Genomic DNA, 26,864 nt, shown 5'->3' with positions numbered 1-26,864 from the left:
TGCCAGGGACTGCCTTCTCAAGAAGACAACCAGCTTGTTTGACACCATTTGCTCCTCCTCAGCACACAGCAGCTGCTGCCCATCTCCTGGATGCCGCCCGTTTCAGACAGAAGACAGAGGTTACATTGACCACATCACAACTATTCAGCCATTTCCACCTGGCACCTCCCGTCAGCCCCCGGCTCGGGGCCAGGGGGGCTGTTGGGAGCGTGCCGGGGATCGCCCCGTTCCCGGGGAGGGAAGTTTTCGGGAGGTTTCGCCGCAGGGCCGTGCGGGGCCGAGCCCCGCTGCCGGGGGTGCGGGCGGGGCCGGGCCGGGCGGAGCGGCGGCGGCAGCGCGGTGAGTGTGTCCCGTGGGCCGGGCCGGAGCGCGGGGCTCGGGCGGGGGCGCGGGGCGGGGGCGCGGGGCGGGGGCGCGGGGCGGGGGCCGGGCGGGGCGGGCTCTGGGCCCTGCGCGCCGCGGTCCGGCCGCGGTGGGCGCGGAGCGGCGGCGGTGGAGGGGGGGAGTCCGAGGCGCGCCGAGAGCCGGGGCCGCCCCGCGGCCTGGCCGCCGCCCGCTCGGCTCCGCTCCCCGCCCCGCGCCGCTCCGCCCGGGCCCGCAGGCCGCTCCCCCGCCGCCGCCGCTCCTCCCGCCGGGCCGCGCCGCGCCGGCCCCGCCGGGCGATGAGGAGCTGCTTCTGCCTGCGCCGGGGGAGCCGCGACCCGCCGCCCGCCGCACGGGCAACAGTTAAGTGTCCCCGCGCCCGCCGCGGCCCCGCGGCGCGGCCTCGCTCCGGGGCCGGGCCCGGCGGGCGGTCGCGGCTCCCGCGGGTCGGCGCGGCGGGACGAGCGGCGGGACGAGCGGCCGGGCGCTCACTCGGCCGCGGGGCGGGCGGGCCGAGCCCCCCGGAGCGGTGCAGGGGCGGTGGGAGCGCCCCGGGCCGAGGCTGCCGGGGCCAGGCCTCGCGGGGACCCCGCGCCCGGGCCGGAGCGCCCCGGTGGCCTCCGTGAGACCCCGCGGCTCCGCCGGAGCTGGGTCGGCTGCAGGAACGGCGTCGGCGACCAGCCGTGGGGCAGAGCCGGTGACCTTGACCTGCTCTAGAATTTAATGTAAATTCTTACTGGTGACAGTTAGAGAAGATAACAAAGTCCCCTGTGTTTTGCGTGGTCTTCTGCTACAAGTGTTTGCAGCGTGGGTCCGCCCGACTGCCCTTTTCTCACCTGTGCTCGGTGCGTGGCTGGAGGTGCGATACAGGCACACGCTGTACAGCGCTGGCTGGAGCAGCGACACAGAGCTGCCTTTGTCTTACGTTCTCACTTCCTGCATCATCAAGGATTGCGAGCTCAGTCAGTAGTTTCTGGAGAGGTTTTCAAAAGTCCACCAAGCTTTGGTGTTTTCTGTGCGTTCCCAGAGGAACGGGGCATTCTTGGCTTGGTCACAGTAACGCTGAAACCCGACAGGCCGGGCGTCAGGAGGTGTGCAGCTGCTCGGGCTAAAGCTTGGGTTTCTCCATCTTGTGTTTTATTTTAACTGTGTGAGAACATGCTCACCTGTACTTTAGGGAGTCTGTGTGTTGTGTGGTAGGTTGACTGTGTCATCCCTGTCATTGTTAGCTGAGATGGCCTTACCTACTAGCTGAAGGCTAAGCCTGAGCTTCTGGAGGTGTGAAATAAAGCACACGTCTCACTCTCGTACTGTGTGCTGCCCTGACAAAGCGAATCCCAGGCTCAAGGGTGCCTGTAGTCCCCAGGTTCATATCTGTGCCAAGATAGAAATAACTGAACTGAATGTCACTTATGTTTTGCTGCCCTGATGCAAGGTCATCTGTGTATGGAAACACTCTTCACAGATGTGCGTCCATAGTTAGAAGTGCTGTGAAGCAATACAGGGTCTCAGTTTTGCTCATACTGTGACTTCAGTTCCTGTTTCCATCCTATTCAGTCTCAATGTGTAGGTTTTGTGGCTGATGCTGGGCAGGTGTCTCTTATGGGAGCCTGGGCATGGGGGTGATTCCAGACATGCCTTCGATGGGGGCAAAACGTGACACTGAAGTTCTGCCCGTTTGTGATGGTGGCCTTCAGGGCCCTGACCCCTCAGTTGCACTGTGTGCTCCTGTTTTTCTGAAACTGTGTCCTATTCCATGAACAGAAATAGAAAGTTGGCTGAGGCTTTGTCCTGTTCCCGGACGTGGTGGAGGCCCAGGGGAGCGGGGCGGTGTGACTCCGGAGCAGAGCCTTGTGCCAGCAGTATCCCCGCTTTGCAGAGGGATGGAGTGACAGGCCGAGCAGACGGGCAAGGGTTTAAGCAGAGTGTCTGCTTTGGTTTGATGGGACCACTTCCCACAGACTGCAGGGCCTCAGCAAGCTAGTTGATAATTTTTTTCCCAGTTTTGCCTTAGCTCATACTTTTCGGCCTGTGGGAAGAGCAAGTCAGTGTCAAAGTGCAGGGCTTGTAGTTGGAGGAAGAAACAATAAGACCATTCTCCCTCCAAGTCCTGACTATTTAACTTCAGAGCTTGACCTGCTGTGCTGGCAGCGTGATGTTTCTGTAGCAAATACATCCAAAGGCCTGATATGATCATGTACCCACCAGCTCTTTAACTTGTTGAAAAGGAATAATGAGAGCAAAATATGCTCTAGAAACTCACAATAATGCATTCATTTCTGAAGGCATGTTCTTGTGTATGTGTCCCAGCCAAAGCCCAGCAGTGTGTGTGGTCAGTCACCTCAGTGGAGCCAGCAGAAAAGTATGCCTGGGATAAACTAATAAAGGCAGATGAACTAGCAAGAAAATGGGAGAGAGCAAGTGAAGAGGATGTAAACAGACAAACTTGGGGGTGGCGGGAGAAGGGGAGGTGTGTGTGACTGTGGATGTGGGCTGTGGGAAGAAGGCTGTAGCACAGCCTGGCAGAGTCCTTGAAGGCCTCTCCTACACCCTGGGACCCCATGCCTCCTGCCCCGTGGTACGGCCGGTTCAAGGGGGCGGGAAGCATTTGGGATGGAGCCAGCAGGCGAGGCTGCTTGCCAAGAGTGCATCTCATCCTGCAGCCATCCTAAGCAGCTCTGCTGCATGCTGCTTGGGGCTGGTGCTGGTAGTGTGCATGGACACTTTCTCTGGTGGAGGCACATCCTTTCCCTGCTAGCTTTGTCCAAGCGGCCCCACAGTGTTTTGAAACTTCTTCCTGCCCCAGAGCTTGCATCCGGCTGCCAGGGCATGCTGAAGACTGGATGTGGCCCCACAGCTCAGAACGACCTCCAGGGAGCATGCTCCCAAATAATGGGAAAAATGTTCTTACTGTTTTGGGCTGTTCCCAGAATAACCTTGCAGCGAGCAGTGCGCGCAGGCCCTCGAGCAGAGCCCAGCACACACAGCTTAGTGCGGGTGGGGATGGGCTGTCTGGTGGGCTGGGTGGTCAGCCATGGTGATGGTAGGTGGGCGTACAGGTCAAACTCACCTTGTTTAAAGAGAACTTCATTAAAATAACAATTTATAGAATCCTGCTCCTTAATTTAATCTCATCTTTCACTGTTTGTTTCTTTTTGTTGTTTTTTTTAAGTTCAAAGGCATGATAGAAAAGAAACCAAACTTTGGCGCCCTGGGGGAGAAGTGCACTGCAACTAATCATCTGTGTGATTGCTGAGCCAGAGACTCCCCTCTGACCTGCACAGAGTTCACAAAAACATTTATCCCAGTGTGCAAACTGATTGGTGCTGCTCCATATCTGTTCCAGATGCATCCTCAGTGCCACCTGCGTGGTGGGAGGCTGGCCTGGTGTGGCAGAGCCTGCCCGTGCTGTGGTGGCCCCAGCAGGTTTGCTGGGCAGGTGCTCTGTCTGCTGTCCCTGCTGGCTGTAGGCAGGGGCTGTGGTCTGAGCACCAGGCAGAGGAAGGTGCTGGGCTCGCTGGGTGCGGGCAGCTCGGCCGGCCCTCGCTGCAGCGGGTGCTGCTGGGGGCCCTTTGCCGGTGCCACGGCACGTCACCCTGAGGCTTCCGCCCTGGCGAGGCGAAAGTGCCCAGCGCTGCCACCACAGAGGGCTTTGTGTGAGCTGTCACAAAGTGAGGATTGATGCCGTTTCCCCTCCCCCTTCTGTGCTGAGTGGAGCCGAAAATGGCTCCCACAAAGGTGCCCTTCTTCACCGAGGATGAGGTGCTGGCAGGCAGAGGGGGCTGCTCTGCAGCACCGTGCTGTTGGTAGGGCCCCCCACCAGCCTTTCCGCACTGGTGCCATGGATGCCCAGGGCCTTGTCCTCAGCCTTGTGCGGGCTGACCCGACTGCTGCTTGTGTTCCTGCCAGGGCAGCTGGGACTCCCTGCAGCAGGCCCCACGATGGTGAGATGGGGCCTGGGCAGCATTCAGCAGCAGGTCCCCGGCACACATTAGCCTCATTCATGCCATCACTGCTGGGAACGAGGAGGCAATGCCGGGGCTCTGCCTGCATGAGCTCTCCCAGGGCCTGAGAGGGTGGTACACAGACCCTCTGCTTCCCTCCCTGAGGTGACATGTCTGTGCCATCTGGCTACGCCTGCTCCCCTGCCTTTGTGGAGCAAGCCAGCACTTCATCAGGGTGGGTTTGGTGGAGGCTGGGGGAGCAGATCTGCTTCCCTGCAATGTAGCTGCAGTCATGTTGGAACCTGCTGTGCGGTGTTCTTAGCATGCTGGGGAATATCGTCACTTACCTGAATTTTGCTTCAAAATGGCCTAAGAGAAGCTTGCATCAGCATTCATTATCTCCCAGCTCCTCCCGATGTGTAGTAACAAGTCATCGTGCTATTGAGAGTGGCTTGGAAAAGTTTCAGAAAACGTGCATGAAGAACAGATTGTAATCTCTGTTAAATTCATATGTGTTTTTTCCGTGCTGCACGTTTTAGGCAATGGCCTCTGGATTATTTGCAAGGCATCCGGATGAGCCGGTGGGGCAGCGCAGGCAGCAGTGTGGGGTCTGTTGGGGCTGTGCCAGTGCCTCCAGCGTTCCTGCAGTGGGGTCCTGTGCTCCTTGCCCGCCCTGAGGACAGGGAGCCTGCTGGGAGAGGAGGGTGAACCCCTGCAGCTCAGGCTGCGCTTCCTGTCATGCTTTGGAGCCTTGGGCTGTGTCGGGGACAAAGAAGGTTTGCTTTGCTCTGTGTATGCTGGATGGGTGTCCAGGTACCAAAGCAGAGCTCTCCTCTCTGTTTGGTTCAGCAATAGTGTTTGCATCATTACTGGTCACTAGTGTCTGTTGTTTTGGACTTCTCAAGTAGACTGGCTGTTCATGTGACATTGTTATTATTTACATAGGGCCCAGACTTGCTCTTTCTTATTGCCTGCAGCACGATGTTTGCTCAGACTGGGCACTGTGAAGTGTAAACCCAGGTCCCACTGGCACCAGCACTCACCTCTGCCTTTTCTAGAAGCAGTAAGTAACCAGCCTTCTACATGGCCCAGAAACGCTGGGGTTTGATTGCTCTGATGAGGGAATTGAATTAGGCAGTGCTGGTTCACGGCTTGTCTGGCTGCGCAGCGGTGATGCTTGTTTACTCAAAGCACTGCCCTTTTATCTCAGGGTGCGTGGGGGGCGGTTTCCTGGGGCATTCCTGTCTGAAAGCCAGAGAAGACTTGTCCTAACTGGCTGCCTCTGCAGGAGACCACATGCTGAGGCAGTGGCACCTTTTCCCATCCTCCTCCTCAGCGACTTGTTTCAGCACCTCTCTTGTCCTCTCCTCCTGCTTCCTGCAACAGCATCTCTCCGAAATTGGTTGGTCTTATCTGCTTTTGTCCCCTTTGCGTATCTCCCTCCCCTGACGTTCTTGGTGATGTGTCCCTTTTGGAAGATGCTCAGGCCTCCTCAAGGCCTCTGTCTGCTTTGCACCAGCCCACCCTGTGCTTCCTCTGTGTTTCCTGGTGTCGAAGCTCCCTGCGGCCACTGCGGTTCTGCATCCAGCGCCAGAGACATCTGTGCTGCTCTGTGAAAATGGTCTGGCTCTGGGGGGTGTGATGGGACTGAAGACTTGTGGGGGAACCCACAGCATGTCTTAACACCCGTAGTGGATGAAAAGCCTCCCTCTGAAGCCATTAGGAGCAGAATTCTTTCTGCTTAAAATGACAGAACTGCTTCAACCAGCCCGCCTTGGGGTTGAAATTTGTTCTCTGCTTGGAAGGGAAGGTATTGGGTTTTCCCATCATTGCTAGATGGAGACCAGCCCATGGAAGCAACAAAATGAGTCTCAGAGGCTGCCAGCCCAAATTCCCAAACTATTTGGCATTGCACAAATGTACCCTCTTATCAAAAGCAAATGAAAGTGCAGAAGGTGTGTCTGGCCTAATCCTGTGTTCACCTTGGCCGTCTGGTGTGTCAGCAGAGGCACTGTGGCATGCATGTGGGCTGTTGGTGCTCTGGCTTCTGCCAGGGTGTGCTGCCCAGCAGCCCTTTAATTCTGCTCCTTTCTTCCAGAATCAGTCCATAATGCCTGAGGTGCGAGACCTCTCTGATGCCTTGCCCGAGCTGCCGATGGATCCCATCACAGGTGTTGGTGTGGTCGCATCCCGGAGCCGAGCACCGACTGGATATGATGTAGTAAGTAGAGCTGTTTGAGCTGCTAATGCTTGTTTCTGCACTGACAAGGCTTTGCTTTGCTGGGAAACAGCATCTCTTCCAGAGAGAGCTTGACTTCAGATGGTGCTGTGAGAAGTCATTTGGTAGCCAGCTGCCCACCTTTCAGCCCACAGCACTTAGTACTTTCCCTCAGTGGAGGGTTGTGGGTGCAATTGTGCACTCCTCTACCACTCCAGAGGAGCTTAATTACCTGGAGGAGGGATTTTCAGAAACAGCTGGCCACTGTGGCATGCAAATTTAATAATCCCAGTAATATTCATCCTGAAGGAGTCCTAAGTATTGCACAAATTATATCTCTGCATAAATGGATCCCTCATCAGCTGTTTAATCCCAAATATCAACACTGCACAATGATGATGAGAAGCTCCAGAATGGGAAGCAAAGAGTTTTGCATCCAGATGAAATTGCAAGGATGATTTTGATGGGCAGAATGCAAACCTCTAAACTAAGGCTTGGCAGGAGACTGGCAGCAGGAAAAGGCGGCTGGATACAGAAGAGATGAATGTGTGTGGATAAAGGGAGGTCACTGTTTAACAGCTGCCTGTTCTTTGGATTAGTTGCTGTGTAACCAGCAGCAGGGTATTTCTCCCCATAGATTAGTGTCCCAAACTGTGAAATACCAGAAAATGCTGACCTTGCACAGGTCTATAGAGAAAGATTTAGCCTGTTTGCCTTTCTATGTGTTCTGCTCCAACTGTGCTACATCACACCTTGGGTATCTAGAGCTGCACAGCTTGCATGGTGGGAGTGGAAACCAGCTGTCTTGAGGCTTTGCTCACAGCTCTTCAGTGCTGGATCATTGCATACCTTGTTCAGTGTGAAGGAAGAAAATGGATCAGGCTGGTGTGACTGGACATGGGCTGTGGGAAGAAGGGGGGGAATTGTGAAAAGGTGCCTTAAAGACCTGGGAGGTTTTTTGCATTTTCTGTATTTTTCTGACTGCTCATTACCTGTGTGAGCCAGGCTGTGTAATTAGCTGCTTGCCCTGATAAAGGAGCATGGGACAGTGTGAGAGTTGTGATAACAGAATTGCATTTTGCCTAAGTGGCTGGGCAGAGAGAGCGCTCACCCCAGATAGCCTGTCTGTGGCTTAATGGGGAGCTGCAGTGCTAAACTAAACAAGATAAAAGAATGTTCCTGTGGCTTAATCCAATTATGGTGGTGGTGTAATAATGCTGGTGAATGTGGGTCGCTCTCTCCTCGGGGCACAGCGAGGAGCTGCCTTTGCTCCGGTCCTGCTGCCTCCCTCTCTGTTCCCAAGGAGCACTCTGTGCCCCTGGAGCAGGCCTGGGGGCAGTGCCTGCTGCCTGCAGTCTTTCCATGAGCACAGCTGCCTGGGTGCTGCCAGCCACCCTCGGTGTCCTGTCCCTGTGCAGCACCTGCTGTCACAGGGCCACGCTCGGTGCCACCCTGGTGTGACAGGACAGTGACATGCAGGGCTGTGCTTTTCTTGCCTGGATGTCTGTGAAGGTGGCTCGTTTGTGAGCCAGGGCACTGGAGCAGTGTGTGGTATGCGGGGTTGCCACTTCCCCGTGACCTCTCTGGAACCCAGTCTGGCCCAGCTGAAGGTGTGAAGCTGAGTGTGCACAAGTACTGTGCTCAGTGTAGCAGAGAAATTGTGTTCTGAGATGTGAGCAACGTGCAGACCTTGGCGAACTTGGGCTTTGTGTTTCTCCAGATACGCAATTTCCCTGATGAGACACCGACAGCTGATTGCTGCTCTAGGGTGGAAAGCCTTGAGGAAGGCAGCTGTGGCAGCTCCACCCCGGGAGTGTGCTCCCTAAAGCCCTCATAGTTAGAGGTGCACACTGCACCCTGGAAAGGAGAATCGCTCTCATCTCTTGGGAAACATCAATAACAGTGTGTCTTGGGATGTTGTTGTAGTTTCCTTAGGAATCCAGTGGCTTTGCCTGTCACTACAGCATCCTGCAGCATTCAGTTCCACAGGTGGATTCAGAATGGCGTGGGAAAGTATTTCCTCTTAGGAGTGATTAATTTGACATCGTGTAGTTTCACTGATGGTTCCAAGTTTTGGGACAGTGAAGTACCCAGCTCTCTCTGGGTACAGAGAGATATCTGTTTTATTTATAGGCTTTACCCAGTTCCTCTTTCATTTGTATCCTTTCTCCAATAAACAACCATGGCCAAATTATTTTCCTTCCTCTTCCCTTTGCTCCTCTTTAGAAGAAACCTGCAGAGGTTAAACCTCCAGTAAGTTAAATGCCTGGGGATGTCTGGGTCTGTTTTCCAGGTTGCATGGAGCCCCAGGGCTGGAGCCAGCAGTGCCCAGAGTACCGGACCTGGGAGTGTCTTGGCAAATGGGCCAGAGGTCTTTTTCCCCCAGTAGTTTTTTAATTACTCTGTAGTCTCCATTGCCTTTGTGTCTGTTTAAAAATCAAATGTGTTACTGGCTCTTTGAATGACTGGCCAGGCCTTTTTACAGCTGAAGGACCAAAGACTTGATTTTGCCAAAATGTACAGAGTGTGCCTGAACTTAGATTCCTGAAAACCTGACCAGACTGGCAAGACTGTCTGGGTGGGGAGGAGAGGTGGGAGGCAGGAGCCTGGGGTAGGAGAGAGGTGTGGTTCCTGTGTTCTTTGCTTCAGGCTGAACACCAGCTCCATGGTGGGGTTTGCTGTGGGGCAGCTCCCGAGTGAGCTGCTCACCCGGGGCTGTGTGGGAGCAGGAACAGCCCTGACTCCACTGGAGCAGCATATCACCCTGTGGGGTAGGAGGTTTAGAGGGCCTGCTTTCCAAAGGCCTGACTGGGGTAGCAGTAACCTATTCTGACTCTGTGCAGCAGGTAGATCACCCTGCACTTGGAGGGGGTGGGCTGGGAGCAGCTTCCTTACTGTGTGTCACTCTGTCAGGTCCATCTGTTTGTAGCACGTGGGTAAGGAGTGACTTCCCTCAGCTCCCTGAGGAGAAGGACTGTTTCGTGTGCCCGGTGCTGGGTGCCGTGTGCCCGGTGCTGGGTGCCGTGTGCCCGGTGCTGGGTGCCGTGTGGTCCGTCTCACACGTTCCTTGCCTCTGAGCCAAGGCAGGACTGGGCGAGCTGGGGCTGCCGAGTGCCCGTCCTGCTGCCCAGTCTCTGCCCTCGGCTCCTGTCCCAAGGGCACACTGCTCAGGCATGGCTCCTGTCCCAAGGGCACACTGCTCAGGCATGGCTCCTGTCCCAAGGGCACACAGCTCAGGCATGGCTCCTGTCCCAAGGGCACACTGCTCAGGCATGGCTCCTGAACCAAGGGCACACTGCTCAGGCATGGCTCCTGAACCAAGGGCACACTGCTCAGGCATGGCTCCTGAACCAAGGGCACACTGCTCAGGCATGGATCCTGTCCCAAGGGCACGCTGCCCAGCCATGGCACTGCTTCCAGGGGTGCAGGGCATCCTCCTCGCTTGTGGGAGCCCAGCAGCTGATGCAAGAAGTTTCCTGTTTATATTGCTCTGTTTTCTCTCCCCATGAGTTTTCTGACAAGTTCGTGCATGTTTGCATTCTCCAGGCTTGGAAAAAGTCTTCAGCAGGATGAGGCAGAGCAGAGCACTCAGGGTTCATTGCTGGGGATGTCGCCTGTGACTGTTGCATTTCAACAACTAGAATTAGATATTTGATGGGTTAGAATGTCAGGGCTGTTCCTAAAAACAGGTGTGGTGTGGGTTGGAGGTTTTTAGGTTTATTTATCGTTAATTTGGACTGTGACAGTGCCAGGCCTCTCCAGAGGGTTAACAGTGCCAGTGCAGGGGCCCTTCAGATGCCTTGGACAGCTGTGATCTAGCTGTGCCCTGAGCAGTGAATGGTAGAGAAGATGTTATCAATTGAAGTGATATATGTCCACCTCAAAAATGTGGTATTGTTGTAAGTCATGTGAAGTTCCTCAAGCTTACGGAAGTTAGATAAAAAGTTCATTTGACAGCAAGTTGTGTAGCACCAGTTTTGCAGTTGCACATGAATCTGTTGCTGCTTGTTGATTTTTGAGCATCTTAACAAAACTGGCTAGCACAAAGAACTTGAACCATACCAATGAACAAAGTGATGAAATCTAGATCTAGTCCCTCAAACTGTTTCTCATAAGGGCTGGAGTTCAAGCTGACCATCCCTATATGCCAGCAGTTTTCCCAAGCAGATTATTTTCTGAATATATTTTCACCAGGACTGACTCTACCCGTAGGGGAGGGAGATGCATGTGGATTTTACATATTCCTAAACTAGCACTTCAGGAAAGAGCTGAATTCAAGGAATTCAAGTAAGGAAAAAAATCCCAGCAAAATCCTATTCTAAAATGTGACTGTTTAAAAATCAGGCATGTTTCTTTGCAGAGGCCTGAATACAAAAGCTGTGTGTTGTACAAGGGCTTGAGCTGAGCTGGGGCTTGCAAACAAGCAGCTGCCAAAATGTGGGGAGCAGCCAGTGCACTTCCCTGCTTGGATCAGACCGTGAGCACACGTCTCTGTCCCGCACTCGCAATAATCAGAGACCTTGTCAGCACACAGCTCTTGCTTCCTATGCCCTGTGCAGTCTCCACTCAACTAAACAGGGGTGCAAACAGTGGCAACCAGTGTCAGCTCTTTGTTATCGGGCTGCTCTGGCACCAAGGGCTCACTCGGTAAGATTAGACTTGGAAGAGCTGCAGTGGAGCAGTCTGCCCCATCTGAGAGACATTAGGAAAAAGTTAAGCTGTGCTTCTGCAGAGCTTCAGACCGTGCTGGAGTCTCCTCTTGGGAGACATCGGTCAGGTGTTAGTCTGGTGGGGTAATCTTGTTTCTGCTGCCCTTCTTGTGTTTGCTGCCTTGTCTCCTCTCTTACTTGACAAAAAACCTTTTGGGACTGGAGCTCTAACCAGGTTGTGCTGTGTGGGGAGAGTGCCCTGCTACTGAGAGCAGATCCCTTTCCCAGCACACAGTGCTGCCTCCTGCCCACTCCTTGAATCAGCTCAGAGGTCTCCTCCTGCTCGTGCCGCTGTCTGGTCTGTGGAGGGTGCGGTGCCTGTTTCCTTTCCTTCCATGGGGTGTGTGCTCTCCATTTGACTGCACGTGAGGTTGCATTTGAGATGGGTGTTTGCAGGGTGCATCCTCACTGCTGCTAAAATCCACCAGTGACTGGGGCTTTCCTCATCTGCTGGAAGCAGCTTTTTGGCCTGAAGCCAGAATTCCTTGATGGCTTTCTGTGAAAATTGTCTTGAGATGGGGCAGTTTCTGTGCCCTGTCTCCACAGACCCTCGCAGCGTGCCTGGTGTGCCCTTGCGTGTAGGGTGGTAATGAGAGTCTCAATGTGCTGACTTTTCCAAACTATTGTTTGGAGACTGTAACCCAAGTTGCTGTTTCCTCATTAGAGTAGCCTTTGTCAGAGCATCTTTAATCAAGGGGCTCCCGAGAGACAGCATTTTTAGAACTTCCTTTTATACCTCCTCTTGGAAGTTCTTTGTGCTGCACCTTGTGAAGAAACTAATGAGATGCTGTGAGAGTTCGAGCTGCTGTTAATTAGGAGAGGTCTGAGGAAGAAGTACTGTACATATATTAACTTTATCTTAGCTCACGTCTCCTCTCTCCCTCTGTCTCTTCTTTGCAGGTTGCACAAACAGCAGATGGCTTGGATGCTGACCTCTGGAAAGATGGCTTATTTAAATCCAAGGTCACACGGTACCTGTGCTTCACCAGATCATTTTCAAAAGAAAATGTAAGTCTGTTTGCTGAGTATCTGCATGATTTGCATCTGTGCCTGGTATGCTCTTACCCATAAGATGATTCATTTTATGGAGCCAATTATAATTCAAGCAGGCGTTTCGCTGAGTTTGGGTGAGTCAGGAGGCAAACTGCAATGGCAGGATATTTGCATTTTGTCTGTGTTCCTCATGGAAAGAAATTGCTGACAAAATCCGCAATAAAAGCAGCAGAAAAGGGAACGTTTGCATTTCAGCAGCCCCTCACACTCATGTTTCCTGCTGCAGCAGTGGGCACCACATTCATGGTCATGATGGATTTCTAACCCAAATTACCTTGAGAAACAAAACCTGGAGATAGTGTTGGTGAAGGAAATGTTAGTTTCTGACTCCTGGGGCATCCTGGATATTTTCTTGCAGGATTAACTTGCTTTCTTTGTTATTTTTGCTGCCGATTCTTGAAAATGTGCATATGCCCACGTTGTGCATATGCTGCTATGTTGTTTTAATCTGATGTGACTATTAAGCGTAAGTTATTTTGTGATTAGTGGCAGTTGTCTGCCCACACTTCTGTGGAGGAGAGGAGGCTGTGCAGGGAGGGCCTGATGCATTCTGCTGTGGTTTTGGTTGAGGCTTGTGTGAAAACTTTCTCTTTTCTGGGGGAACTATTGACTTCTGCAATGAATGCACTCCATCTAGTGGGTAATCTTGCCTTTGGTCGTGGTTTGGATATTCACAGAGACTCAGTTGTCAGGAGCTGGAGGTACCATTTTGTACTTGTGCTTTCACCGCAGTGGGAAAAGTGACGGCAGCTTCAGAGGCTGCTCATGGGTCCTGACAGGAGAGCCTGGGGCTACCCGTTCCCAGCATTTGACCTTTATTCCATCTGCTTCCCTGCCTGCCTCTAGGTATCGCTTCCTGGAGTAGATGGACAATAATTGTGCTTTTCATTCTGGAGTACATGCAGTCACAGGAATAACAGCCCCAGAATAGGCAGGGAGGTTATTAAACAGAAAGGTTTCTGCTGATATGAATATTAGGTGTATCTGTGGCTACCTGAAATGTGATGTTGTCAGAAATAATTACAGGACAGTAGCAGCTGCTGACTGCAGAGACAGTGTAAATGTCCTCAGCTGGTGCCTTTTGGGCTTTTGGCAGGAGCCCTGGGCTTGGTGTGATTTGAGAGTACCTTCCTCGTATTGATAAGGCATGAATTAAAGCAAGAGCTTCCCTGCCACTCAGCCCTCTCTGGCCACAGGGAATATGATATAGTCCCTGTTGAAAACCTCTGAGGGTTAAAGGGCCTCGATTCCCTCATCCAGAAGGAGGGGAGGGGAGAGGCTCCTTCTCCTGTGGGCACTGATGGGTTGAAAGTTTTACATTCAGGGTTTTTTTTGTGTTTACCAAAACACTGGGGACTCTGAAGAACTGGGAACTGAAGAACATGTTGTAGTTAGCAGACTTAATGCACCTCAGTTACCTGGGTTATGGCAGAGCCAGTCTGCAGTGTCTCTTTAGAAGAGTCATCATTCTCAACAGTTAACAATATCTGAGGATTATAAGGCTGTTGCTGTATCTGAGAGTCGTGGTGATGAGGTCCTGGATGGTGGGTCTCACGAGCAGGGGGCTTTGTCCCCTTTTCTCCTGTGCACGTGGCAGAGCATCAGTGCTTACTCTCACATTTCCAGTAGCTAATGAACTCCTCGCAGGCACCTCTCCTACCTGTCTGCTGCCAGTGGAAGAGTGATTGGTGGTTCAGCTGAAAGTTGCCACTGATGTAACACAGCCAGACAGCTTGGATAAATAAAACATGAAAGATGAATCAGCAGCAACCACTTCATCTGCCATTTGCTGTGCCAGGACCACGTTAACTGACACATTCAGGCTTGGCAACATCCAGCATTGCTTGCTCTGAGCTGCCCTGGCCGGGGAGGGTCAGAGGCGTGTGGGGCTGCCCTGCCTCGGCCTCTTTACATGAGCAAAGGACGTGTGCCACATGTCCTGGTGGGACAGGGCTGCAGATGTGCTGGCCCTCCTGCTGAGGAGTTGACCATAAAATGCAGGACGTCCAAAAAATTAACACAGACCCGATCTCCCCTTATTTCAGAGCCTGCAAATTTAAATATGTTTTTAAATAGTTCAGTGGAATAATCAGAGAGTAGAGGTTTGCCTGAAAAACTCTGCCAGATAAAAACTAAAGGAGGTACTTAGCAGCCAGTAACAGTAAAACTCACTGATATGGTTTGATGGCTTGGGATGAAATTTTAGTTGTTCTGTATTGCATTTCTGTTTGTAAGGGCTGTGCAGTAACTAAAGTGTGTTCTTCTTCCATACGTGAATCCAGATTGTTGGCAGCAGTGCTGGCTTTAATGAGAACTGCAAAAAAAATCTGGTCTCTAAACCATTGTGGAGGCTGTCACTTTGAATTGTGCTCTGAGCTCTTCAAGCCTTGATTAATAGGATGAGGCATGAGTTCAGAATTCACATGGACTCCAAATGAAGTTCTTCATTCCAAATGGCCCGTGCTTCTGGAGTGTGCTGTTTGGAGCTAGAACCATATCTGTTCAGTATTAATTAGCTAATGCATGTAATAACTTTGGCTGTGTCTGCATGAGCCATCATCCTGTGATGCTTTCTGCTGTTGCTGTTGTAGGTGTAGAGTGTCTAAGAACTGAGGTGACCTGCTCAGTGGATGAGTTGGTGGAGGTGGTACTTTGAACTGCAGTTTTCCAAGGCAGAGAATTTGGTTGTGCTTCCAAATATCTGGAAGTATGGCAGTGGATGAAGTGTTAAAATCTTGAATGCTGAAAGTTGACTGGTATCTCCTAGTCAATCGTTGTCTGGTTCCTTCAGAAGGGACCATTGCAAGGGTTGGCTTGGTACCTTCTTACCATTTTTAAAGCTGTACTTGGACAAGGCATCTTGTGGTTCAGCAGGGGGGAAAAGCTGGGTTTGATTCTGGTGACCTTGTAATAATCACGTGTTTCTTTTCTCTCTCCAAAGAGTCATTTAGGCAATGTCTTGGTTGATATGAAGCTCATTGATATCAAGGACACTTTACCTGTGGGCTTCATTCCCATCCAGGAGACCATCGATACACGTGAGTTGATATCTGTTCTTGCCTCCTGTTCTGCCAGTGCCTGTGTGGTCAGGCAGAGGAGGATTGTGTCCCAGGCCGTGGAGGGCTGTGTCCCAAGCAGAGGGTTGCTTTTGGCACTGCTGCTCTCTGGATTGACATATGCATGTGTAGGGGCAGCTCTGGGCTGCAGTGAAGCAGTTTGGTTTTCTTGGGCTCCTCAAACTGTTTAATGGGACTGCCAGGCTGTCTCCACTCACCTGCTGGAGCCCCACGGCTTTGAGGCAGGAAAAGAAAGTTTATTTATTCATTTTGAAGGGTGGACTGGGCCTTGCAGGAGCAGAGGGGTGTTCACAAATGCACTGAAAGGAAGGGGGTGTGCTTGTGGTGCTGTGTTCATGCACACCCACTCTGCATCTCCCACCATGAACGAACGAGGGCCCACGTCCTGCCAGGTGGTGCTGAGGGGGGTGAGATATGTTTGTGCTTGCTGAGAGAAGGCACAAGTGCAGTGTCCAGGGGGAATACCATTCTCATTTCTGCTAGGCAGAATCGCTTCACTGCAACAGTTAAGTGAGCAGTTCCCAAACAGTGCGTTCAGCTCCCCTGGGACTCGAGGCAGCGGCTGCTGGAGCCGTGTCTGGTGGCAGCCCCTGTGCTCTGCAGCGGGCACCGAGGGCGTGGGGCTGGCAGGGGACGAGCCCTGTGGGAGCAGAGTGTGAGGGGATGGCAGGACACCAGTGCTGGTGCTCAGTGTGCAGCTGCTGATCACAGCAGGGCTGTCCTAGTGTGTGTCAGTGATGAAATCCAGCCTAGGAATGAGCAGAAAGGGGTTACATGAGCCTGCTTTGCAGGGAATCTGGAGCTGCAGCATGTGAAGATGGTTTTTTAGTTGCTGCAGTCTGATTCTGATTGGAACCTGTCACCTGGAAGCAAAAGGCTCTGCAGCCCATTCCCCTGGATCACTCCCTGCCCCTTGAGGATTCCTGGGCACATGTGGTGTGAGGTGGAGTTATTGGCTTATCCTACTCGCCATTGGGGGTGCTGGGCCTTACTGCCTGCTGCTGCAGTTTCTGTGAAAGTCCTGGTGGAAGGGTGCAAGGGGGCTTCGTTACTAATTTGAAATGCATTGGGTTGTCACCCCACAGTCTGTAAAGCAGAGGCACTGCCTGTACTAAGGAAGCAGTGCATATCTCTGCCTCTGTTGGCATGAATGAACACACTTCGATTGACTGCTTATAATAGGTTTACTTAAAATTAACTCTGGCTAAGCATGTGTAACTACTGAATCCAGCTCCTAAACCACACTTGCTGGAGACTGCAGACTCCAGCCAAGTGTGAAAGAGACCACAGACAAAAGCAAATACTCAGCTTTGTACTTGCAGAGAAAGTCAAATAAGAGGCACTGATTTTGTTTAGAGTTAGATTTGAAGTTACAGGTGTCTCTGTGTTCCTCTCAAAGTGGCAACTGACTTGCAGTAAATATATTTAATACAGAACTCCTTACTAGGTCCTGAGAAAATTTTCAGGTGCGGGAGCCTTAAGCCCTAGGCTCCTAAAATCAGTTTTAGGCACTTCAAACAGATGCCCTAGTTTTTCAAATCAGGGTAAGAACTAAACTTCAGGGATGCAGGTATTTACCATCTCTAAAAGCAGCGCTGTAACTGCAAGCTGCATGCACAGATGCTGTATTGGCACACCTCACACTGTCTGTACGGTTGGTGATGCTGGTGCAGCAGCACATTCCAGAGGCTGGGATGGATTGCTGTTCTCCCAAGGTGTGGATTACGAAACAGGAGGAGCCTACAGAGATGGGGCTGCTTGCCATCTGTTGAAGTGAGAGCATTATTTTAAGTTGGAAGATATTCATTCATATTAAGCTGAAGGGTTTTTATTTTGCAGGCACTTGTTTGTAGTTGCTGGTTGTTTTCAGATTTTCATTCAGCATCTGCTCTTTAGATTTTCAGTTTATCAGTAGACTTGTGTCCTGCCTTCCAAGTGCCTGCATCCAAACAGGAACCTCATTTTGGTCACCCTGAGCCTCCTTAGGGTGAGATGGAGCAGTGGTTTCCAAGCACTGTGAATCTGTCTCTGTGTGCCAGTGCCACCTGTGGTCACAGACTGCCCCAGAGCTGGCTGTGCATTGTGTCTGCATGCAGACAGACAACCTGCAGATATGTGAATTCATTATACAGATAAGCCTTAACTTTGATGGGCTTGAGTTTTACGTGATGGATAACATGGAAGCAAGTGGAATTGCTCTGTGACACGTAACAGAAAGGGCTGTGCAGCAGGTTCACCCCCAGAGCACAGGTCAGAGCAGCACAGCTGCCTCGTTGGAGGTCTTGGCAGTTTTGCTTTGTGAATCTGGTTTGTCCCATGAAGAACCAGGGCAAACACTGTGGGAGTATCATTTCCATGCCTGCTGACTGCATCAGGAGATGTCACTAACACTTGGGATGTGTGAGGTTTGGGCAGACAGCTCTCACCCTCGACCTCTCTGCATGGTGGGCTCTGCCTGCCCCTCCTCTTGGTGGAGGTGACTGGTTGGAAGCAATTGGCAGAATGAACTGACCAGTTGTGCTTCCAGGTACATTCCTAGAGTCGATGCTTGTGAGAGAAATGTATAGATACATCTGTCCAGGCCAGTGAGGCACACGTTACCTGGGAAGGAGCAGGGGAGTGCGGGAGGTATGTGGCACTGGCAGAGTCACCTCCATTCGGCACTGTGTGGCAGCACTGGGCACACATGGGGGCTGATCTCTGCGGAGGGCAGGAGGAGATCTGGTTATTGTGGTGCTTGATGAAACATTCCTCACTGAATGGCACTGCACTGACTGATTTGCTGACATGTCTGTTCATTGGCACCAGTTCTTGCCATGATTATCTGCCTAATATGTGGAGAGACAATAAATAACATTATACCCTAATCTTGCATAAAACACACCCTGTGTTCTGCATTGTTTTTCCAGAAGAAATAGCTTTCAGAAAGAAGAGACTGTGCATTAAATTCATCCCTCGAGATTCTACAGAGGCAGCCATCTGTGATATCCGAATCCTGGGAAGATCTAAACAGGCCCCTCCTCAGTACACATTCATAGGGTAAGTAACCCTCACTCCAAAGCTGTTGTTGTAAATTCAGTTGTACCAAGGCAACACACCCTGTGTTCCTGTAGTTACTGAGTAGTAGTTTGTAAGAGCTGAAACTTGTCATTAGAAAAGTCCAAGTAAGTACAAGTGTTGCTGGGTTTAATGTAGGAATTAATTCATTCTCTTTTTTTCAGTTAGACTGGCTCTCACTGACTAAGGTGTTTGTGAAACATGTCAGTGCTTGATGCTCATGCATATGTGCAGCATTTGTTTGTAGCACTGATGCCTTCTGTGCTGATTCCCCAGGGAGTTGAACAGCATGGGCATTTGGTACCGGATGGGCAGAGTGCCACGCAACCACGACCCCGCTCAGCCTGCGGCTCCTCCTGCCCCAGCACCGGCTTCGACCCCTGCTCCCAACCTGCCCAGGTAGGTTTTCTGCATTCCAGCCATTTCTGCTTGATGCTGCGTGGTGTGTGGTTACTAACCTTGCCTGAGAAACCAAGACCAGGGTACTGCATTCTTATGGAATGATTGTGGCACGATGAGGGAATGTGCTGTTGCTGAAGTATTTGCCTGCTGGAAGTTCCTTTGTCTCTCATTGTGTAAAGACACGTGGATGAAGAAGCTAGAATAAAAAAAAAGTGTGCAGAGGAAGGGAAACAGCAAACTGCACCTTTCCTTTGCTTCAAACTATGCAGGATGTTGTGGTTTCCAACATGTACCTGTGGGCTGGCCTGTGAGAGTGGGCCAGAGCTCCAGCCAGGCCGATTGCTCTCCTTGAGCAGAGGGAGGGAGAAGCATTCACACAGACTTTATTAGGGAAACAAGTTTTGCACATCTCCAGATCAGTCCACTCGTGGTTTGAAGTACTGACTCTTGGATTTTTGTTTTCTTGGACCCGACTGCTGATCTCCAGTCGTGCAGCTGGCACGAGCCCCGCTCATCTCGTGGTGACTGCTGGGAGCAGCACTGCTGGGCAGGGGCTGGCACGGTTCTGTCCGGGCTGTTCTCCCTGTGTTATGGACAGTGTCTGTGTGTGTGCATGAACTAATGTGCTGGTGTGTATATTTGTCAATAGTCTTGTATTGACAGCTTACTTGCTGGATTTCTCCAGGCAAAACCGAGTGGTGTTGAGCCTCAAACCATCCCAGACAGAGGTTAAACTGAGCACTTTGCACTCCTGGCATTCATTCGCTGTGAAAGCACAGCACCCAGTGAATCAGGGTCCTGCTGCAGAGGCTCATGGACTGAGTGGGGCCAGGCCATTGCTGGGGACAGTGTGTTCTCCACGGTCCCTTTGGGCTTTTACCTCGTTAGACGAATATGTATTTTTGCACTGGGCATTTGGTGCACTACAGGTACCTTTAGAGTATTACAGGAACTGTTGAGAGCTAGAATTTCGGAAGAGACAGAGGAGAGAAATTCCGGGGGAATCAAAGGTTATTGTGTACAAAGGTCACTGTATCACATGGGTGGAAATTGCTCATGTCCTTTGGAGTCTTGATTTACAGATCATTTCAGAGTTATGCTTTTAAACTGCTGTAAAATGCTCCCCAAAAAGGTATCAGATGTCTTTTTAAGGCAGGTGTGTACACTTGAGACATTTTTCTGAAGTTCTGCTGGACACAAGCTAGAGGCCAGCCCAGGCCATGTGAGATCAGAAAGATGTCTTGATTTTAAAGCATAGATCTTCTTTTTCTGTCCCCGAGAAATTCCTGTCTGGGCAGATTTCCACAATAAAAAAAAAAATTAACATAGCGAGAGAATGTCAATGGCAGTGCTTAATCACTGAGTGCAGAAGGGTCACTATGGCTGAGCAGGGAAGGCTACAGAACAGTGTCAGAGCTGTTGGAAACAGGGCCAAAATTAGAGCTCAGAGCATCAGTGACAGTCTGAAGTGTTTACAAGGCTTATATATTTTATAACCTCTTGTTGTACAGTTTATGGTTTACAATGGCTCCAAGGAAATTGGATCAGTTTTGTTTTACTTGCCAAATAAAGCAAATGTCAAAATAGTCAATATAAAATGTATTCTAATTTGGCTGAGTTAAACCAGCCAGTGTGCAGTGGAATAATTGAATGTTACATTAATGCTTCCTAGTAAAACCCACCTGTCTGTAGCCAGCTCCACTCTCACACCCTGTGTGTGATTTACAGGTAACTTTTACACCACCAGCCTGATCATTCAAAGCATCTTTCATGTCTGGTTTTTTTACTCTGATTATTTATTATCCAATATATTTTTTAAGAAATATAAATGTATATAAAGGTGCATCCTGCAAATATTTCATTATTACAGGGAACACAGACTACTTGAAAGCCTCTTTTAATACTTTATCAGCAATGTGGTGAGTTGCTCAACACAGTGTTTGAGAAAGATTGTAGTCAGAAGTAACCTCTTATTTTTACCTCACCGTAGAGAGAGGAGCTGACACTGGCAGCCAGTTTGCTGTTTTATTCCATGTGGATATATCCTGACAGGAACAGCAGTGAGTTGTTCTGAAGCTGCCTCAGTGCTGAGGGAGAACTGGTGAGCAGTGCCACATGGAGTGCTGTGGAGAGTCTGATGTTGGGATGGTAACATCTCAGCTGCTTTCCTCAGTTGCTGTCTGGCATTATAGAATTATTCTAAATTAAGATGGTATGCCTGGGTGCTTCAGAACAATTGGTAATGCTGCATATAAGCTAAACCAGTAAAACACACCAGTGTTCTGCACAACATAACCTTCCAACATGGAAGAACTTTTTACTGTGGGAGGTGTTTATTTCTGCACCAGCCCCTCTGATCTGTGGTGTAAGGTGCTGATGGCAGTGGATGGTGGCACATCAGAGTATGGTCATGTGTCACAGGTGTGACCTGCACAGCTTGCTGCACGTCAGCAGTGCTGCTTCTGCTGCTCCTGTCACGGGGTTATGGCTCACAGTCAGGGCTGCACAAGGAGAGGCTTTGTTTGAGAGTCGTGCAGGACTGCATGTGGTATTTTTCAGCCACTTCTTCTCCTTGGTGTTTTCTACTGCGGGCACCTGGCTTAATGGCCTCTGAGGGCAGCCCTGGCACATCCTGGTGAAGGTGGCATGCTGTGCTGTGGAGCACAGCCATGCCATTGTGCAGGCATCAAGCTGCTTTCCTTCTTTTCTCTCCAAATCCTGCGGCAGCTTCTTGGCACTAATGGCAGCCTGGAGAAATGCACTTGCAGTTTCCTGTCCTGCTGCTGAAGGGTGGCTTTTGTAGGCTCGAGTCACACAAGGGAGTTGGAGTAACTTCCCTTGGTACCTCTGCTCTGTGCACGAGGCTTGTGCTGTGTGGGAGCATCGCTTTGGGGAGCAGGAGGGTAATCCTCCCCCAGAAGAGGTGCTGGTAACAGCTGACTCACCTGGCCCTTGGCACACTGTTGCTTCACCCAGCCTGTGCATTGAAGGTTGCCAGTGCATGGGTGGGGACTTGAAGAACAGCACGTGTCACAAGTGTTTGAGCAGTGTCTCTGGCCTCAGCCCTGCCATACCTCAGGCTCTGTTGGAGTAGGCTGGAGCAGGATTCGTGGGTGATGTTCTCCTCTTCAAGTCCAGGTCCAACATTTTGGGAGCAACCTCAAGCAGTTTTGCCTTGCAGCTGCCTGTGCAGTGGCTTCATCCCAGCTGTGGTGCTCTGAGCACTGGGTGGCTTCTGTGGCTTGGGAGCACATTCCTTCAGGAGCCTCTGCCACTGTCACTCAAACAGCCCGCTCACAGTTTGTCAGCTGCAAGCAAGATGTCAGCCAGTGCTACCAGAGTGTGTTTTACAGTGACAGACATAATTGCACTTAACTTTTTGCATGGATGTTACCAATCTGTGATGGATACTTTGGGAAATGGAGCACTCTGATTGCAGATGATGCGTCACAGGTGTTTAATCTCCCCCTTGGAGAGACTTGGGATTCAGTCACAACTTTTATTTGTAGATGTCAGGTTTTGAAAATGTAGATTTGCACTGACCCTGAGAGTCATTCAGTCATTTGGTTTGTGAGGCTGTCATCTGAAAGGTTAATGGCTTACCAGGGAGAGGAGAGGGAAGATCTGGCTGCAGTCTCCTTGCATTCCTCTGGTGTGCTAGCACAGCCGTTGGTGTGCCGGTTCGGAAGGGCAGAGCTCCTTCCCGGGATGCCTGTGCAGCAGGTGTTCTGAACTGCCCGGGCTGGAGGGAGCTGCAGGCGGGTGCTGGTCCCACAGCAACTCCTGTGTGGCCACAGGGACCCATGCTGGCCTGTCCAGGGGAGATGGTGGTTCCTCTGGGCTCTACCCCAGTCCAGGCAGCCTCTCCCTGCTCCTGCCTCCTCCTGTGCCCGGGCCCAGCGTGCAGCCACTGTGCTTTGGCTTGTGCCTGACCCTTGGGGCTGAAAACCCACAGAAACAGCTCGTTTGTGCTGCAGCTCAGCCCTGGCAGCTCTGGGTCCCTCCTTCCCTCCCTGCGTGGAGCAGATCTGTCTGTGCCACCCACTGCTCAGGTCTTCAAACACTGCTCTGGCAGAGCACTGCACCAGGGAAGTGCCGCTTTGGCTTTGATTAGTAGATAGCCATTGCCCTGCTTAAATCCCTGGAATAAGAGCAAGATGTGTGAATTTTCCTCCTGAGCTCCCAGCTACCTTTTCATTAGTTAAACTGCCCCTCCTTAGAAAAAGGAAAAGATTTGCTGCTGTTCTCTGCTCCCAGTAGAGCTTCATGTTGAGGAATGTAAAAATTTCCTTGCTAGGCAGAGAAGTCTGATTTTTCAAATTGATTTATTAAGGGTGTTTGAAGTTGGTGGTGTAAGCTTGGGAAGGGATCAGTGTGTGGCTTTCTGCTGCAGGCTGATGATGTGCAGTTGTGGCAGGTCATAAAAGCAGCACCAAGGAGCCAGTGAGGAGACTGGAGCTGGGGCTGGGATGTGCCAGCCTGACTGTGCAATGGAGTAATGGAAGGGAAGTGGGAAGTCTTCTGCCTTCCTTATTTTTTAAGTAACTACCCTATTATTTAGAAATAACTATATTAATTTTTTCTTTAAGGCATTTAAAATAGATTTTTATGAAGAGTCCATAAGGGAAAAGGTTCCAGGGTTTCAGTGCTTTTCTGCTCTGGTGAAGAAAGAAGCCAAGACTTGAAAAGCTGCCATGGCCTGGGGGCAACCACTGTCAGTGGCCTGAGGGCCAGGATGCTTCCACAGAGCCATGGGGATCTGCCTTAAATCCCTCATCTGAACCAAATGCTGCCAGATAAAGAGTACTTTGGGATGGATGTTTCTGGTGTGACTGGAAACTGCTCTGAGAAACACCGTGAGTGGGATCCTTTCTGCAAAGCACTGCATTGATGGAGTTGTGTTTTCTAATCTGTTTCATCAGGAGAGCTCTAAAGTACAACCACCTTTTGACTTGCAACTAGTCATAGAATCTTTTGCATTGGAAAGGACCTATAAGATCAAGTAAAAAATACAATATAGTAATTATATTATTACATGTTGAATATATTATCTGACTTGAATGCTCAAATCACTTGCATCACGAAACACAGCACAACATTCCTAGTTTTTAAATTACATACTTACCAGAAGCCAAGGATGGCATAAGGACTGAGGTCACATCTTAGCAGCAATGGATTAAAAACCCTGTGAGACTGAAACAGTAAGTGGAATCCTGGTGGAAGTGTTTCTATGGATGCTCTCTGTGGGGATGGTAAGAGGGAAATGTAAGGATGAAATGTCCCTGATGCGTACAGGCTGTGCAGATCTGAATATGATGCTTTGGGTGGCTAAGCAGGGTTGGCACACGTTTCTCCAGAGTCTGGTTCCCATAAAGGAGTGGTTATGAAACGGCACTGACCGTGTGGCTTGCGTCCAGCTCAGCTGGATGAAGACGTGCAAAACTTGGTCACAGTCCAGTATGTTTTAGTGGTAGAAAATGATGATTAGGAAAAAATGTTTAAACAGTATAGTTGGTTTCCAGGCACAAGAGTCCCTTGCAGCAGCTGAGAAGGAAAGCCATGAACTGTAGTTAGAAGGATCCTGATTTATTTAGCTGATTTTGAGAATGCGTTGAAAAATCTGGGGAGTGCTCTAAGTGAAGAGTCATTTTTCTTTATAGAACCCTATTCTTGCTATACTGCATTATTCCTGGAGGCATGTTTTTTGAGGGCATAGCATAGGGTTGTTAAGTCCAAACCGAAGGTATCCGCTTGGAGAAGCTGTACTCTGGGTTTTTAAATAAGCCCTGTGAGGGTATTGAGCATTTTTTCCTAGAAGTTGTGTGTTGTCTGCTATTTACTGTGATCTCTGCCACTGCTGATTTGTAATCTGCACTTTCACCCTGAAGTGCATGTGGTTGTGTTCAGATATTTCCTTCTTTAAATCAGTCACTTTCACCATTTTCCAAAACACTTCTTGAGTTTATTGCTTTTAGTAAAGTGTTTGGACTGTCATTATTTATTACTGGCAAAGTGCTGACAATGTGCTCTTCCCAAATGAGTCTTTATGTGGAATATTTGTTTAACAGGTTTTGCAGGGGAAGCATCAATGTTCCCATGGGCCAGGCTCTGCCTGTAGCACCCAGGAGCTGAGAGGTGTGGGCAGCAGCCCCCGTCACCCCCTGCCCCTGGGAGGGGCTGTTCTCTGCGAGGGGCTTTGCATTGTGCACGTGAGCCTGGGCTTTGTTGTGCTGATTAATTTGACAGAATTTAAAATCCTAACCGAGGAAGCTTGCACCGTGTGTAATTTATCTTGTTGGAGTATTTCTGCTGTTTGGCAATTTTTCCCTACTGCTTCATTATCTGAAAACTCCTGACTCTGGAGAGCAGCTCGTGAAGGATGTGGAAGCCGCGCGCTTCCCGCCGCAGCCTCCCGAGACACGGCGCTGCTCAGCTGAGACAACCACTTCATAAGCACTTCGTGCTTGCAGTGCAAGGTCTCAGTTCTTTGATGCAGCCTCTGCCTATAAGGATTTAATGGGCTGCAGCTCAGACTTCCAAGCGGTGTATATTAAACTCGTTGGGTTTTTTCTGTTGTTTGGCAGCTGCTCTGTCCTAGTTACTCGAGTCCTCTGATCTGAATTAATCCCCGTGTAGAGGAAGCTGCAGGAGCTTCATTCTGCATTAGGCCCAACCGTTTTGGGTTGCCGGTCTGCAGGAGATCATGTGCACTCCTGAACATCACTGGGGTTTGTGTGTTCAACCAGGGCTGCTCTTGTTTGATGGGGAGTGCAACATCACCCCTGTCGTCGTGGCGTGGGTGTCTGGGGAGGGGAACACAGGGGGCACAGTGCACAGAACACGTGCTGCCTTCCTCCCTTCCTACAGCTGGGAAAGTTAAACAGGGAGATCTGAACATGGAAAGAATTGCTTACTCCCTTTTTCATTCTTTCCTGCATTTGGGCTTTTATAAAATCTGAATCTGGCACCCCCAGTTCTCATTGACTTTTAGGAAACAGGATATTTTAGTAGCTTGGAATGAGATGAAATGCTTGCAAAGCCCATATGTTGCTTGTTTTAGGGAAAGGGTCAGGAAGGTTTTAGAAAGTATTTAAGTATTTGGTTTACACGATTAGAATAGATTGTCTGGAATGAAGTCCATTACCCGAGGTGATTTTTGCCTCGCAGTTTTGGTTTTCATTGCAGTTCTTTGGGGTATGAGGTAGGTGTTCTGGCAGCACAGCACCCCAGCACAAAGTTAAGGGCTGTGAATAAATACTGTAGCTGGGATCTGGCCACTGCCGGAATTACAGATACCTGCTGGGCTGTGAGCTGCAGTCTGGGAAATGCCTCCCGGTACAGCAGGTGGTTGCCAAGTCTTCTGATGCCAGTCTGTGGAATCCCAGCAGTTCCTTTCTTAGAAATGGGCCTTTTCCAGTCTCCATAGGCAAAGCTTTTGAGTTGGATTACGTTTCTTGAGAGCTGCAGCCTAACTCATTTTAGGTGTGTTTTTAGCCATCTACAGCTTGGAATTTAATTGTTCTGTCCTCAGTTTTTCATGAGGCGTGATCCTTCCATGATCATTGATTATGGAAAACAGGGTCCTTTTTTTTTTTTTTGGAAGGTATTCCCATGAGACTGAAGGTTTTTCTATTCTGAAGGTCATTGTGAAAGAAACAAACTTTGCTGCCTGATGGTTCAGTTGCTACTCTGGGTGCCACACTTGTACCACCCAACTGTCACTGCTGGGTCTGAAGCCCATCTTACCATTCAGCTTTTGCTGTGCATTGTTGCTATTTTTATATGAATTATGAAGCATCCTTTGATATCTGGCATTTCCCATTGCGATCCTCTGTTCCTTTTTATGAGTACTTGCCCCCTCACTTCAAAAGCAGTTCATCACCTTCCTGCAGACAGTTCTTAACCAGTTTGGAACTGTCAGGCATTCCTGGGCCTGTTTTATGTGAGTTACTCTCCAAAAACATTCAAAAAGCGGCCATAATGTGCACAGACCTCCAATCCCCTTCACCTGCACGTGAAAGATCTCCTCATCACATGCTGA

General features: G+C 50.4%; 1 protein-coding gene across 5 annotated transcripts in view; it reads left to right on the top strand.

Annotated features, from left to right (window-relative positions):
- Positions 1 to 449: 449 nt before the first annotated feature.
- MVB12B (multivesicular body subunit 12B) overlaps positions 450 to 26,864 on the top strand; it is a 58,337-nt gene continuing 31,922 nt past the window's right edge. Inside the window, exons 1-7 of one of the 5 annotated variants that reach the window (XM_051807590.1) lie at positions 450 to 725; positions 5,285 to 5,370; positions 6,406 to 6,528; positions 12,135 to 12,242; positions 15,229 to 15,325; positions 18,274 to 18,403; positions 18,698 to 18,820. In XM_051807590.1, the coding sequence (XP_051663550.1) occupies positions 6,418 to 6,528; positions 12,135 to 12,242; positions 15,229 to 15,325; positions 18,274 to 18,403; positions 18,698 to 18,820 (569 nt within the window). In that variant the 5' untranslated portion in view covers positions 450 to 725; positions 5,285 to 5,370; positions 6,406 to 6,417. The other 4 variants (XM_051807593.1, XM_051807588.1, XM_051807592.1 and 1 more) reach the window with 4 other exon arrangements.

Source organism: Manacus candei, unplaced genomic scaffold (genome assembly GCF_025592945.1).
Source record: "Manacus candei isolate 608988 ecotype Guabito, Panama unplaced genomic scaffold, ASM2559294v1 h1tg000071l, whole genome shotgun sequence".
Taxonomy (NCBI): Eukaryota; Metazoa; Chordata; class Aves; order Passeriformes; family Pipridae; genus Manacus; species Manacus candei.
Note: the sequence above shows the minus strand (reverse complement) of the source record. Positions and strands in the feature narration are given on the sequence as shown.